We start from the raw sequence: 15839 nt of genomic DNA on the forward strand, positions 1-15839 counted from the left end.
GAACTTACCTCTGACTCAAAGTCGAGCTCTCCGTCTTTGCTAGAAGAGGTGGTCTCCCCTGGTGGTCGCAACTCAGATGATGACTCTCTCCTAAGCACTGGTGTTGTACCGAATCGGGCTAGGCCTACTTGATCGAAATCTATGGCTCCTACGTGTTCCAACCAAGCGCGATCATAATCAATATGCATGACCCCTCGCTCTATTCTGAAGACACTCTTTTTCTGCAGCTTGGAGTCTGCCCGTATTTGTTCTATTTCCCGTCCCTCAGTGTTGTATTCTATGGTATCCATCTCACCCTCGCTTTCGTCACTGAAAGATCGGCAGTCTTCGTATTCGTCGTTGGAATCCTCTTTGTCAGATTGCTCGTCATCTCCTAGGTCTTTGTATATCTCTTGTCTTTGATCAGGGATTAGGGCCCAGTTGTACATGAGGTTCAAGTCATGCACCCTAGTCCATTGCCACTTGGATTCATCTAAGAGATCTTGGAGTGGTTTGAAGTTTGATGTTGAATTGCCAACTAGCTTGCCCATTAAATATTCCAGAATCTCCTGGGATTCCCTCTTGTTACTTGGCACTTGGAAGGTGACAGTTTTAGGTCTCCCCTGAAGGGTTCCTGCCATCATGCAAACTGGTACGGAGGGTGCGTCTTTAGACTTACCGATTGTCTTGATGGCTTGCTTGTATGCCTCATGATCCGAGAATGGCAGGTCGATTGTAGCAAGGACATGCAACCAATCTCGCTCGTCCTCTGAGCATGGAATATACTTGGTCAAGGGTCCATAGGACTTCTTGACTTGAGTGTTCCCTTTAAGCATCGCAGAGATGGCATCCAAGTCGACTGGTGAGATCTTCCAGGTGTCCATCATCTCTACCCTCGCGGCGTTTGTTCTATTGCCAAGGAAGATTAAGTCATTACCCCAATCTTCAATGACTCTGGCATTGGGCATCCAGGGTCGGCCTAATGGGATATCGTAGTCCACACCCTTCATGACCATAAAGTCAACCGAGAACTGGACACTTGCGATTTTCACTGGCCAGTTTTTTACCACCCCAAATGGTTTCACTCTCATACCATTTGCTAGTGTGACATTGAACTTAGCAATCTCAACAGGTGGGTTTCCCCAAATCTGAAGCATTGCGTGGCTAAGCACACGAGCCCCAGCTCCCGTGTCTACGATCCCCTTTCTCGTTGTGTCGCCTAGGGCTAGGACCGGTAAGACTGCATGCATCTCGGTGCCCTCCCAGAAAACATTAACGTGCAAGGACTTTGGCATACAGTGCAGCGTCAGAGTCGGTATTTGTGTCTCTGCATCATGGTCGTGCAAATCAGCATCTTGCTCTCGTGATCTTTCAACCTACTGTTTTAGGTCTTGCCATAGGGTGGGATGCTGCTTAAGTAGGTCTCCCAGACTTAATGTCATAGGGATGGTCACCAGTGTGGTAAGGAGGTCGTCGGTTGCTCGTCTCTCTCCTAATCTAGATTGTCCTGGCAAATAGTCGTGACTGATTTGCGGTCCTACATCATCAAGACTTGGCCTAAGCGGTATTGCTTGTGGTGTGGTCACATCCCCCGACTTTGGTCGAGGGGGTGAGACTGGCGTGCTTATGTTGGAGAGATCATCAATCTCGTCCTCTAGGATGGGCTTAGCGTCCTTTAGGTGCTCTTGGGCCTCTTTCACCCATTCCTTCACTTTCTCTATGGCCTCTAGTTGGCGCTTCGGATGCGAGTATTTGTCAGAAGTGGAGCAGCGGTGGGAAGCATAAACATGTGCTGAAATAAATTGCTGAAACAGAAGACAAAAAGAGAAAAGAAAAGAACATGATACACATGAGAACTCAGATGTATGCACGGGAAATGGAATCCATATATCTGAACACGAGACAGTCGCATACAACAGTGAGTCACTGGCTGCGTGGGCACTGGCACTGGCACTGGCTCTGGCTCCTCTCTCCACAAAGTCTGCAGATGGTGATGATGATGATGATAATGACTGAGGAAGAGCACTGAGTATAAATAGGCTGAAAAAGTGGGGAGCAATAATGCTGGTCGGACAGCATTAATGCTGGCCAACTAGTGCATAAAATGCTCCACTGGAATAAAATGCCACACCAGAAAAAAACCTAAAATACCTAATAAAAATGCCCAGCCCAAATCAAGCTCAAACTCACACATGAGCTGACAAATACTCTGCTAACAGTATTCCCCTACCTTAGCACTTCCCTTTTCGGTTGTCTTAGGGGCTAAAGTTTCTGCCTCTGCATCAATAACCTTCTTTCTAGCAAGCAGAGTAGTAGCACTCTCAGTTTTCAGTGCAAACTTAGCTTCAGGCCTCTTCTTTCTCCTCCTACGGCACTTCTTCCCTATCGATGCTGCATCAAGGTTGCTAGGCCCTGGCAATGATATGCCCGTCTGCTTTGTCTGGGCAAGAGTCGTGACCCGCAATGGGATAGATATGGCCTCCCCATCGAGGTTCTCGACACCATACAGCCCCAATGGGACAGATGGCACGTTGGCTGAACTCCAAGATGGTTTCGCTTTAGGCAGTCGACGAAGAGATGAGTGATCCCACACTCCGCACCTTAGGTCAGCTTTGTCTATGTTTTATTACTCCCTCTCAGGGCAGTGTGATGAGACATGCCTTGGGTGACCACAAGTCCAACAGATGATTGGATCATGTGTATGCCCTCCTAGGCCTCTACCTCATCCTCTTTCTAATACCATCACCGGTACTAGTCGATAGTCCGTAAGGACTGCATTGCCCTCGTCGTCGTGCGAGACGTAGGGTATATGTAAGTCTCTCTCTCTCATTCGGCTCTTCCACATAGTGGACTGGAGCGTCACTTGGTGGATAGGTCACCTAGGGACCAGGTGGTCTAGGTATGCCTATAGGGTTTATGTCCATCCTACAGGGTAAAATAGAGACTTTATAGGATACTGCAGGGTATTTACACGTCCTTACAAGTACCAACTTCATTATTGAAGTACAGGTGCAAGTACTACAAGCTGCCCACATGTCCTATTCAGCCTCCTACAAGGTTTGGTAACCATTTGAAACCATCATTTTATTGTTACAAGTGGAAACAAGGCATTTATAAGTTGAAACAAAGTGTAGGCCTAGACAGTTCAAACTCAAAGATTGAATTGCTAACTTTTTTATCTTAAGCTTATTATGACCTGCTATAGCTCATCTTAAAGAGAGCATTGTTGGCTTCATTTTGAATCAAAAAGTTTAGGAATCTAGGTTTTCTAGCTCTCAAGTTATAGCCAATTTTTTGACAGGGGATACTACAAGACTATACTATTATGGTAGGGCATAAATGCAAAAATAAGACCCAAGATGAGTATGCTCAGCAAATCAGAGATTCTATGCTAGATAATATATCCCAAGAGAGCCTTGAAGAGCCTCAAATGCATGGAGAAATCAATGCACTTAACAATACCATGTGTGAACATGAAAATAGGCATGCCCAACGTCATATGGAGTTATTATCAAGAGTAGAGCAGCAGATGGTCTTGTCTATTAGTCAAACGAAGTCTTCCATTGAGAAGTTAGTGGATTCAACTACTCAAACAAAGGCTTCCATTAACAAGTTAATAGAATCTAATGCTCAAATAATGGCTCAATTATCCCAATAAATGCAAATGCAAATGAACAGTAAACCCTTAGTTCCACTTCAACCACCTAACCAAAATGGTCAAGGTCATGGAATCATTAGACGAAGAGGTATCCCAAATAGCCAATATAAAGTAGCTGAGACTTCACAAAAACATGATGACTATTTGGGCAATTTGAATGGTGCCAACTCCCAAGCTTTTGGGTTGAATACCCAACTTCCTAGAGGTCCTCTACCAATGTGAAGGGTTCATATTGGTTCTCAACCACCTATTGAGAGAGTTCCATCTCATTTTGGGGGCTCAATGCCTAATACTCATGACCAGTCTATTTTGGGACAGCAACCCTTCCATGAAAGAGAGTTGAAAGATAAGATCATCTTGGCCAAGTTCAATGGTCAATCATCTTCACCTTCTCATCTAGAGAAATGGATTTCCAAATTAGAGTCTTACTTTGATATATTCCCTATAACTAATGATATGAAGATTCATTTTGCTTCCTTGTATTTGAAGGGATTTACACATACTCACTGGAGGTATATTAAAAAGGAAAACATACTTGTAGAGAATTGGGAAGCTTTCAAGACACTTATGGCTGAGGTCTTTCTCTCTCCTCTTGAGAAAGAGAAATTGACACAGAGATGGTATGGTCTAGAGCCAAGAGACCTAAGTGTAAGGGAGTACACCAACCAATTCCTCAATCTTACCATGTATAGAGAGAGCATCAATGATGAAGCTAAACTCCACAAGTACATGTATGGTTTAGAGCCATTCTTATCAGCTGATGTCATGGCACAAAACCCTACCACTCTTTTCAAAGCTATTGAGCTTGTGGAGCACTATGGAAGGAAATATATAAGAGAGTCTTCATTTCAACCTGGTTATGGACAATCAATGACTATTTTCAAACAAGGACAAGTTGGCAATGTTTTTGGCAGCAATCATGCACCAAGTGGGGGCTTAAGAGTGCCAACTTATCCACCATTCAATGCTTCAAGTCCTTAAAGTAATTTCAAGATAGTAAACAATCCTAGAGTTGACTTCAAACAAGGGGATAGCAAGCCTAAATCTATTTCAGCCAATATGAATCCCAAGTCTATTCCTATGGACCTCTACAAAGAAAGAAAGAAAAAAGGCTTATGCTTCAAATGTGAGAAAAAGTATACACCTGATCATGCTACAAAGTGTGTATAAAAAAATGCAAAAGCCAAAGTTCATAGTATGTTAGTCTTTGAGGATTTAGAAGATGATATTGATGAGGCTAATACAATTGCACCTAATGCTAAAAATGATGATCTTGAGAAATAAGTTGGGTAAGAGTATTTTTATGATCCAACCGACTCTTTTCCTTTTGATCCAGATGGGAGTGTTCCTTTCAACCCAAGTGGGACTTATAATGAGCCACTTGCTGACACTATTTGTTCCATTTCTATGGATGCTTGGACAGGTTCTAAGAGCCCCAATACACTCCATATGAAGGGTAACATTCATGGGAAGGTTGTGTTCATTTTGATAGATAGTGATAGTACACACAATTTTGTGAATAAGTCCATTATGGACAAGCTGATTTGTCTTCCCACTGACATACAGTGGCCCATAAGAGTGGAGGTGGCCAATGGTAAAGAAGAAATCAACACACAAATATGCCCACATGTTTCTTTACACGCAGCTAGCTGAAATTTTTGAAGCAAAAGTAAACCTAATTACCTTGGAAATGGGACCCATAAATATTGTACTCGGTTGTGATTAGTTGATGACATTAGGCAAAATCACTATGGATTTCTCACAGCTATATATGGAGTTTATCTTTAATGGACAACTCATCCATTTACATAGAATTCCTGGTAGATCAGATTTTCAACTTATCACCATTCAACAACTCAAAAAGGAATACAAGAGGCACTCTTCACATATATTTGTTTTGCACTTAAATAAAGAGATTGAAGATCAATCTATAAATTCAGCAAGTCATCCTGCCTTGAAAGCTCTTCTTGAGGAGTACAAGGACTTGTTTGAGATGTCTACTTCATTGCCTCCCAAGAGAGCGGTAGATCAACCCATTGATTTGGAGCCCAACTTAAAGCCAATCAATAAGCCACCCTACCAATTATCCAAGTGTGAGCGGAAAGAAGTAGCCAAGCAAATCAAGGAGCTTCTTGAGATGGGATTCATTGAACCTAGTTCTTCACCTTATGCATCTCCAATCCTATTAGTCAAAAAGAAAGATGGACCTTTCAGGATGTGTATTGACTACATGGATCTTAACAAGATCACAGTGAAGAATAGGCCTCCAATACCTATGATTGATGATTTGCTTGATGAGCTAAAGGGAGATAGATTCTTTACAAAGATTGACTTGAGATCAGGGTATCATCAGATCCACATGCAAGAGAGTGATGAGATCAAGACTACCTTTAGGACTAATCAAGGGCTCTATCATTTCCTAGTGGTACCATTTAGGCTTACAAATGCTCCAGCTACCTTCCAAAGTCTGGTGAATAAGATTATGCAGCCTTTCCTCTTTCAGTTTGCCCTGGTCTTCTTTGAGGACATTCTAATTTATAGTAAGATCCTTCAAGACCATATATCACACATGAGAAAGGTTTTTGATATATTGAGACATCACAAACTCTTTGATAAGGAGAAAAAATGCTCTTTTATACACACTAAAGTGAAATACTTGGGGCATATTGTCAATGAAAAAGGGATACATGTTGACCCCAAGAAGATGAAGTGTATTAAAGATTGGCCAACACCTACTATTACTACTTCACTTAGAAGATTTCTTGGTCTATCTTCATTCTATCACCAATTCATTAAGCATTATACAACTATTGCAGTTTCTTTGACTAATAGGTTGAAGAATGAAGCTTTCTTTTGGAATACTATTGCAGATAGTAGCTTCAACCAATTAACGGAACTCCTTACTTCTACTCCTATTCTAGTATGCCTAGACTTTTTTAAGGAGTTTACCATACAATGTGATGCTAATGGCTGACGCATTGGGATTGTTTTGTTACAAGAGCATAGAGTGATTGCCTTTTAAAGCCATAAGCTTACAGATAAATAAATAGCTATGAATATTTATGACCAAGAGATTTTGGCTATCTCGCATGCAATAAAGATAGCACCATTATTTATATGGCAATCGCTTTAAAGTTCAAAGTAATCACAGGGTTCTTAAGTATTTCCTCACTCTTGCAAATAGTAGCTTCAACCAGTTAAAGGAACTCCTTACTTCTACTCCTATTCTAGTATGCTCGGACTTCTTTAAGGAGTTTACCATATAGTGTGATGCTAATGGCCGACGCATTGGGACTGTTTTGTTACAAGAGCATGGAGTGATTGCCTTTTAAAGCCGTAAGCTTACACATAAAGAAATGGCTATGAATGTTTATGACCAATAGATGTTGGCTATCTTACATGCAATAAAGAAATGGCACCATTATTTATATGGCAACCGCTTCAAAGTTCAAAGTGATTACATGGTCCTTAAGTATTTCCTCACTCAGTCCAATCTCACTCCTAAGCACCATAAGTGGGTGGCTACACTACTAAATTATGATTTTGGCATCACTCATACACGGGGCAAAGACAATGTAGTGCCTGTTCCTCTTTCTCATATGTGGGCTTGCAAAGTTTCAGCAATGACTAAGCTACATAGTGACTAGATTGAAGAACTATAAGAGGCTTATCTTTTAGATGAAAAGCTCAGCCATATTTTTCAGAAATTACAGCAAGGTCTTATGGAAGATAACTCGCATTATTAACTTCAAAATGGCCTCATCTGGTTAAATGGCAAGATTGTTATTTCCTCTATTTCTTTTATACGAAAATTTATAGAGGAGTTGCAGATACCTTGGAGTTTTCAATACCTATGATAGAATCAGCAAAAGCTTTTATTGGAAAGGGCTGTGAAAAGATGTCAAAGACTTCATCATGAAGTGTATGTCTTAACAGCAGAATAAGGATAGCACCCATAAGCCAAGTGGTTTGTTGTAACAATTACCCATTCCTACAGGCAAATGGACGCACATTACCATGGACTTCATTACTAGCTTGCCTACTATTAAAAAGGGATGGAATAGTATATATGTGGTGGTGGATAAACTCACCAAGGTAGCCCATTTCATTCCAACCAAGACCCAATTTATTGCTTCTCAAGTGACCAATCAATTTATGGAGCAAATTTTTAGAGACCGTGGATTACCGCAGGTGATTGTTCATGACAGAGATTAAAAGTTTATGAGTAACTTTTGACAGGCGATATTCACATCCATGGGCACTAAATTGGCTCCCTCTATGACCTTTCATCCACAAACTAATGGACTGGCAAAAAGAGTAAATAAGTGGCTGGAGACTTATCTTCACCATTTCTATTAAAATGTCCAGAATTCATGGGATTCTTGGTTACACTTGGTTGAGTTTGCCTACAATAACTCCCCTCATGCTAACATTAGAGTTTCACCCTTTAAGGCTATGTATGGCTATAAGGTACCCTTACCCACAGTCATCTTTAATGAAATAATCAATCCTCATGGGAAATAAGAATTGAAAAAAATGCAGACCCTTCTTCAGCAATGCAAGATGAATCTTAGAAAATCTCAAGATCAAATAAAGATATATGTAGATGAGAAGAGAAAACCTTCAGAGTTCCAAGAAGGAGAATTGGTTTTATTGAAGGTTCCCAAGTCTCAGTATTCTACTTTGAAAGATGGATCCAGTAACAAGCTTGCTCATAGATTTTGTGGCCCCTATTAAATCCTAAAGCGCATTGGAGACTTGGCATATAGATTGGAGCTATCCTCTTCTACTAAGATTCATAATGTATTTCATGTTAATCAACTCAAGTCTTTGTATGGTGATCTTGTTGATACAGTTGATGAGCTGTCACCTATTGATGAAGAAGATATTATTCAATACATCCCAAAGGCAGTTATAGGTTAGCGTAAGAAGAAGCTTTGATCCCATTTCATCATTGAATATTTAATAAAATGGAGAGGTTTACCACCTGAGGAAGCTTCTTGAAGGCCTGATTCCATATTAGATGAGTTTTCTTTCCTAAGAGACACATTGGTAGCTGAAGCTTAATGACTATGGAGCCAGTTATGGTACAAATAGGGACCTAACAACAAATTGTTTTAGAACAATTTTTATTCTGCCTAATTTTCAGAATTATGCCACCTACATAGGGTCAAAGTACTGTTCAAGAGATACGTTTTAACATATGGCATGCCTCATTTGGACACTTCTACCAGATGTTATGGCAAATTTAGTTTAGTAGGGTCTATTTATATAACATGTTGTCTACTTCATTTTGAGCTCATTAAATGAAAACTTTAAGACTTCAAGTACCTTTGAGGTATTCTTGATCATGTATATAGCTGAGGCCTACTCTCATTCTTCCATTTCATTCCATATATCTTTCATCTTTTATTCATTTTTTCATTTGTAAAGCCGAAAACAGAGTAGTACTTTGTTCTATCCATTCTTTTCCAATCTTTGTAAGTTTGTTTTTTAAGGCAAAAACCTTTGGGACAAGATGGATTGTAAGAAACTAGGAAGAATAAGAATTTAGTGTGTAAATAGTATTTATGCCATATCACACTGACATTGGTATAAAAGGAGGAGACATGTAATTTTTCTCATCTTTTGACACATTAATACATTACTATTCTTCTCTTCACCTTGCTCTTAACTTCAATGGCTTCTTTCTCTTTCCTGTCTTTCTCTCACCTATTCTAGTCTCTCTCCTCGTCGCTCTCTCTCTTCTGCACTTCTCTCTTCTACAGTCTTCTCTCTCCTATTTCTCTCTCTCCAATTCACTTCTTGACAAGTTCTCTATCAAGGATTACGAGAATCTTCTTAAGGAATATTGAGAACTCAATCATGGGTGAGCATCTAAGGTTACATGCTGCAGTTGTATTCTGTAGGTAGTATTTTGTTCGTTTCTCTTGCCATACATCCAAACTTGGATTCCTTGCACTTCTAGCCTAAACATATTGTAAAATTGCATCTACTACATTCATCTCTGCATACTATAGCAATGTTTCTCAACACTAATTTCTCTATTCCAACTATGACCCTCAAGACAACCAAGGCAAAGAGAGGTCCTCCAAGGACTAGCTTCATTCCATCTCGGAGATGTAGTGTGCCAAGTCCACCACCCATGCATTTTTTGAGAACGAGAGTCTGCCACTTTGAGGCAATAAGCATACAAAACACAATTTGAGTTTGCACAAGATGTGCAAGCACCTTCTCAGCCCCATGTTGAACCTGAGGTGGCAACTACTATCCAAAGGCCCAAGAGGAGAGCTAGGCCTTGGACAGATTGACATAGTTGTTGCAATCAAAGCAATGGAGAGTGGGATGTCTCAAAGAGCTGTTGCGCGCCACTATGGAATGACCCAATCTGCAATGGATGCATGGCTGAAAGGAAGAACTACTAAGAAGTGCAAAGGACCATCTCCCACATTGTCGGAAGAGGAGGAAAAGGCAATGACTCAATGGTGTTTCACAAAGCAAGATGTTGGTCATGGGACCACCATCCAAGATCTCATTTTGAAGGTGGCTGAAGTCTGTCAAACCAAGATGAGCCCCTTCACTAATGGTATTCCTGGCCACATTTGGCTGGATGAGTTTAGGAAGCGCCATCCCAAGTTGCCTTAGAGTAGTTGAGCCATTGGAGCACCAACTAGCTGTAAATTTGAGGTCTAAAGTGGTTAAGCCGTTGTATGACAATCAAGAGCTGATGTATAGCCAATAGAATTACCCACCTTCTAACATCAAGAATGTAGATGAAATTGGTTGCCAAGGGTCTAGAGATGGAGGAATGAAGGTTTTAGCTAAGAAGGGCACAAGGGCCATTTATGGTATGACATCGGACTATGGAGAATGGTTAACCATTCTTGGTTGCGTAAACGCTAAGGGCCACTCATTGCCAAGGTACTACATATTTAAGGGATATTTAAGGGAAAGAGGGTCATGCATAATTATCTCAGCCAATGTGAAGAGGAGGCCACAATGTGGATGCAAAACAAGGCATGGATGACCATGCAATTGTTCTCAACATGGATGGAGTAGTTTAAGCAAGTGGTGCCAAACGGTGTGTCTTCGAGCAATGATCACTTGCTAGTCTTGGATGGTCGTGGTAACCACACCGGCTTAGAGCTTGCTGCAAAGGTTCAGTCTGGGGCATCGACATTATCACCCTCCCATCTCATACATCCCACCAACTTCAACCATTGGATGTCTCAATCTTTAAGCCATTTCAGACTGCCTTCAAAAAAGAAAGGGTGATTTGGAGATTGAAAAACCATGATGATGCAACAAGGCTGATATTGCGGGCATTGCTTCAAGGACACTAAACAAGGCTATGACAATCAAGAAAATAAAGGCAGGATTTAGAGCTGTCTCAACCAAGATACACTAAACTTTGATCACCTCCCTTGTGCGCACATGGACTTTGTGCCCATGGACACAACCACAAAAGAGAATGTGCAAGCATTAGATAGTCAGCCTTGCAATGAAATGCCCAACACACCCAAGATGGGCAACAAAGACGAGGCTATTGCTACCACATTGGCTTATCTTCAATAGTAGCCATTAATGCCCAATGTGCAAGCCACCTTGGTTGACGCCCTTCAACGGACATTGGAGCTCCTAGACGTGCCTCATGTGAACATGAGTGTACACAAGCCTACAAGAGAGACATTCGTGGATTACATCAACTCACTTATATTGACCTCCGATCAGTACATTGAAAGCATAAGGCCAAGATTGCAATGTGAGAAGAAGCGGAGAGAGCCAGGAAGTAAAGAAGGAACGGCAAGCCCAAAAGAGAGCTGAGCAGGATGTCGCTACGGAGGCAAAGAGATGACAAAGGGGGGAGCAAGCTGCTTTGTGACAAGCTCTCAAAGAGTGGGAGTGTCAACAGGCTATAAATGAGCGTAGGCCATGAGCTGTCCTATGGGCAGCCCATTCCTACCAAAGATCTGAGGCCCCTCAGTCTACCATCCATCCAATCATTTGAAGCAAGGCTTGCAAAGACATGACAAAGGGGGGAGCAAGCTGCTTTGTGACAAGCTCACAAAGAGTGGGAGTGTCAACAGGCTATAAATGAGAGTAGGCTGTGAGCTGTCCTATGGGAAGGGCAGCTCATTCCTACCAAAGATCTGAGGCCCCTCAGTCTACCATCCATCCACTCATTTGAAGCAAGGCTTGCAAGGCTTGCCAAGCATAGAGCTGGTAAAGCACATCGTGCTGCAGCCACTTCCTTACTGTACAACTGCCCTAAACCTGAAGCAATGTTTTGTAGGCTGCTTGCAATCATCTAAGCCTATCACCTACAATTTTTTGTATGGCATGCTACCTTGCCATGTACTGTAGCAACTAAACTTCACAGCATATGCAGTAAATTTAATATGCTGCCTGTGGAATGGCATAATACAAAGTAACCCTTTTTTGATTTCCCTAATAATTCCTCCTATCTGCCCCCCCTTTTCCCAGTGTATAGAATTTCATATGAATAGAAAGGCATCAAATGAAGATGGAGCTAAGAGTGAGAGAGTCTCACCTTCTTTACCTTGTGATCTCCAAGAATAATCAAAGTGGAATCAAACTAGAACCAGTCATCACAATAGAATCTGCATACACAGAACCAGTCATCAAGAGCCATAAGTATACAATGTCTATACATGATTGAAAGTAGAAAGCATCAAACATCAACCAAAAAATGGTAGACTCTGTTTGGTTGACTGCTCGTAATACATCAAAGAGCACAGCTATTGCCTGGTATATTCTTGCAATATGTGCACTTCAAGGGCCCAATTTAAAGAAACCACAAGGCAATCAGAGTAGATGGGACTAGACAAAACCAGAATTCTCATCTCCAACAAACTTTAATGGGAATCAAAACAAAACTGCATGGAAAATTATCTCTGTCCAAACAAATATAGCAGCAGGAGAATAGTGGAGATCCCAATCATAACACTTCTATACTTTTTGGTGGCTTGGAGCCATGTGCACAGAAATCTAACTGGCAATCAAGAGATAGTCAATGCAAGTGCACAAATTGTTGAGGCTAGGCAGCACACTTAAAAGCCCCTTCCTCGACTATCTTCCAATTCCCTACAACTTACAATACATTTGATTGATAATGTAGGATGAAGAGCTGAACCATTATTGAAGTTTCATCTCAATATAGGCATGAGCAGAAGCTGAACAAACCTTTTTCATTTCCAAGCAAAACAAGAAGAGGTTACCAACATCAAACCAGTGGAGCAAAATAGTATTTGTTGTTGTGACAAAAGCCAACACCACAATTTGCTAAATTGATAGCATCCTGCATAAGGAAACCAGTGATATAACTTCTGCCAAATACCAAATCCAATAAGTTCATTAGACTTCCCAAAAGTAGGTAAGAAAATGGTCTCTACAATTACATTTTTCCGATAAATATTCAGTAAATAAGTAGCACAATTATCTCTAGAGCGTCATTACTGTAATACCTGGTGTCTTTTCTATGTACAAACCAGCAGCAGTCCAGAATTTCAACAAATTCTTATTCAGACTCGTTAAATTTTCCAAAATAGGATCTCCCTTTCTATTGTAGCTCCGACGGTCCAAAGCAGATTAGCATCTTCATAAACATCCTGAGAGTTCCTGCACTTAGTTCCTCTGTTGAGATTCTTGCATATCGTGCCCAATTCCAAGAGCCACTGGATCGACAGGGGTGTTGAAAGGCTCGGCTACCTCCATCTTCATGAGCTTCTTGTGCTGCGCTTCCAATGAAACAGAGAAGCACTGCATCGTGCCCCAATCCATGAGCTCCTTGATGATATCAAAATAATCCTGTATAGTCAGGCCATGCATGTTTAGACAATAGGCTCTGCAGTTTGATGATACATAGAGGAAAAATTTCAGATGCTTCACTTGTTGCGATCTCTTAACTATATTACAGGGATTCCAAGAGCTACTGGATTGATAGGGGCGTTGAAAGGCTCTGTTGCCTCCATCTTCGTGATCCCTTTCTGCTGCACTTCCAATGAAACAGAGAAGTACTGCATCGAGCTGTACATTGCATGTTCTAGAAGTATTGAACTATAATGTTTTCGGTTGTTAACATTTTCAACTATTGACATTTTTGGTTTCATGTTCTACGAGTAGCAACAAGAAAACATCTCTTACCTCGGGAGAAGATCCGGCGATTGATCAGCGACAGCTGCCAGTTGAGGTGTCTCGACGAGTGTCGATGCAAGCGACCAGGGACGCGATATGACGAGTCATGCTGGAGGAAAGAACGCAGAAGATCAACCGGCATTTTAACCAAGAATGAGCACCCTCTGTGCAGGAGTGTGCGACCTCCATCTGGGGCAAGGTCGGCATGGCGTAGGGTGCCCCCAACACTCCTACATGCAAGGCCATGGACAGGTGATCAACAGGGTGGCTCCCTGTGGCACCTCTTGCCCTCCAATAAGTCTTTTATCACCCACTAGGGTAAGGGGGCCGGTTTAGTGACAGCTACCGGCCCCCCTTCCGACTGCCATGGATTGAGCTCAGATGATTGTCGCCAATGGTGGGTTGGTGTCGCTGCACATAGCTAGACTGCCAAAAAAATTTATGGACTCCCTAGTTCACCTCACACCTGCGCGATGGCTATCGACATGAATTCTAGCAATGCAAAAACTGCCCACAGAAATGTGACAGTGGAGGAGCCTTGAAGAAAAAGCATTAACAGCCCAATTCTGTGACAGCCATTAACCGCTCTTTGACCAATCAAAAAACTCCATTTCATCGCTTTTTGAAGAAACGACATCTATAAGCGTTATAAAATTTGTCCGCTCATGACACTTCAAATTGCCTTCATTTTATCGGCCCCCTTACCCTAGTTTTGTTTTTTCTCCCAAACAAGGATGTGCCACATGGAAGTGGGGCTCCTATTAAATTTGCATGGCAGAACACATAAAGGATGCCTTCCATGCATCCACATGTGGTACAGTTGGTCCACAACCATGTACTTTTGCATGGTCATATTAGACGACCCTATACTTGCACATCTACCCAAGTGCCTCCTTCGTTGAGACTTGGTCGCTCCTATCCCTACCCCCCCCCCCCCCTCCCGCGGCCCCTTATGCCTAATTGTCCAAACCCCCTGTTATCTCAATGTTGGCCAATCCAACCTTGCTACTAATTCACCCAATCTCACCCTATTATGGCACATTGGCACACTACTACCCAATCAAAAGTCCAAACTATGGAGTGACATCATACTAGTCTCTATTCTTCACACATCAAAGCATGGCCCATATTGCAACAATAAGAATGGGATCCATCACCCACCGGTGTAAACTTCCAATTGAAAATTTTCCTAGAAATTGGTTTGAACGTTAGACAATAGCTCTTTGGTTGGCTACAACTTTCTGAAGTGGGGGTCTAGGATAGATTAGTCATTGTAGTGCTAAAGAAGAAAAGAAAAGAAAAGACCAAGCATAACACTTTTGGTCGAAACTAAATCACTCATGCCTCTTTTCTTTTAAAGTTTCCATCAATCTTTTATGTGTTTCCAAAATCTTGACTCGCTCTCTACTTTCACCATTGACAATACCTATGAAGAACCAATTTTCATGGACATCTAGAGTTAACACTCTTGAGTTGTCAACAATATCTACCATAACAAATATTGTGGGTTTTTTTAAAGGCCATATAGTCTTATTATGTCATAATCACATTTTTGCTTATCATTTGTTTGGTCATTTGGTCATGTTTTGATACAATTTAATATTTATATAGATACAGATTCTAATCAAGGCAAGCTATTAAGTTGGCAATATGAAGGAGCAATCCTCACGAGCATCTAGAGTTGCACACTCAAGTCATCAATGATATTCACTATAACAAAGGTAGTAGATTTTTTAAAGGCTTTGAAGTCTTATGTTGTCATACTCACTTTTTCCTTATGACTTCGTTGGTCATTTGGTCTAGTATCAATTTAATTTAATCTTTATACATATTGTGAAGAAGGATCATTGCTCAAAAGACCTTGTTAGAGTGCTTGAGGATTACAAGAAATATCGCCAAGCGACAACAATTCACTAATGTTGCAAACAAAAGTATGAGCATCATCTTAGATGATGATGGAAGATATAAGAATGGTGATGGTAAATTCAAATAGTAAATCTTTTTTTAAAAGCAATGTAAGTGATAGCGCAATTACTATTGTCCTCAT

The 15839-nt window shown here is 41.2% G+C and overlaps 1 protein-coding gene across 5 annotated transcripts in view; it reads right to left on the minus strand.

The window, feature by feature from the left end:
• Nucleotides 1-14380, minus strand: part of LOC148040525 (uncharacterized) — a 34414-nt gene extending 20034 nt beyond the window's left edge. The window contains exons 1-3 of one of the 5 annotated variants that reach the window (XM_087700306.1): nucleotides 13123-13273; nucleotides 12842-12956; nucleotides 12189-12258 (exon numbers count right to left, since the gene is read on the minus strand). Coding sequence is in view for 1 of the 5 variants with exons in the window: in XM_087700323.1 (XP_087556449.1) it covers nucleotides 13283-13465; nucleotides 13573-13700; nucleotides 13802-13934 (444 nt within the window). In the remaining 4 variants the exon portion in view is untranslated. The other 4 variants (XM_087700323.1, XM_087700315.1, XM_087700299.1 and 1 more) reach the window with 4 other exon arrangements.
• Nucleotides 14381-15839: the final 1459 nt, after the last annotated feature.

This window comes from Lygodium microphyllum, chromosome 2 (assembly GCF_053477565.2).
Source record: "Lygodium microphyllum isolate KBCC chromosome 2, Lygodium_microphyllum_v1.1.10, whole genome shotgun sequence".
NCBI lineage: Eukaryota > Viridiplantae > Streptophyta > Polypodiopsida > Schizaeales > Lygodiaceae > Lygodium > Lygodium microphyllum.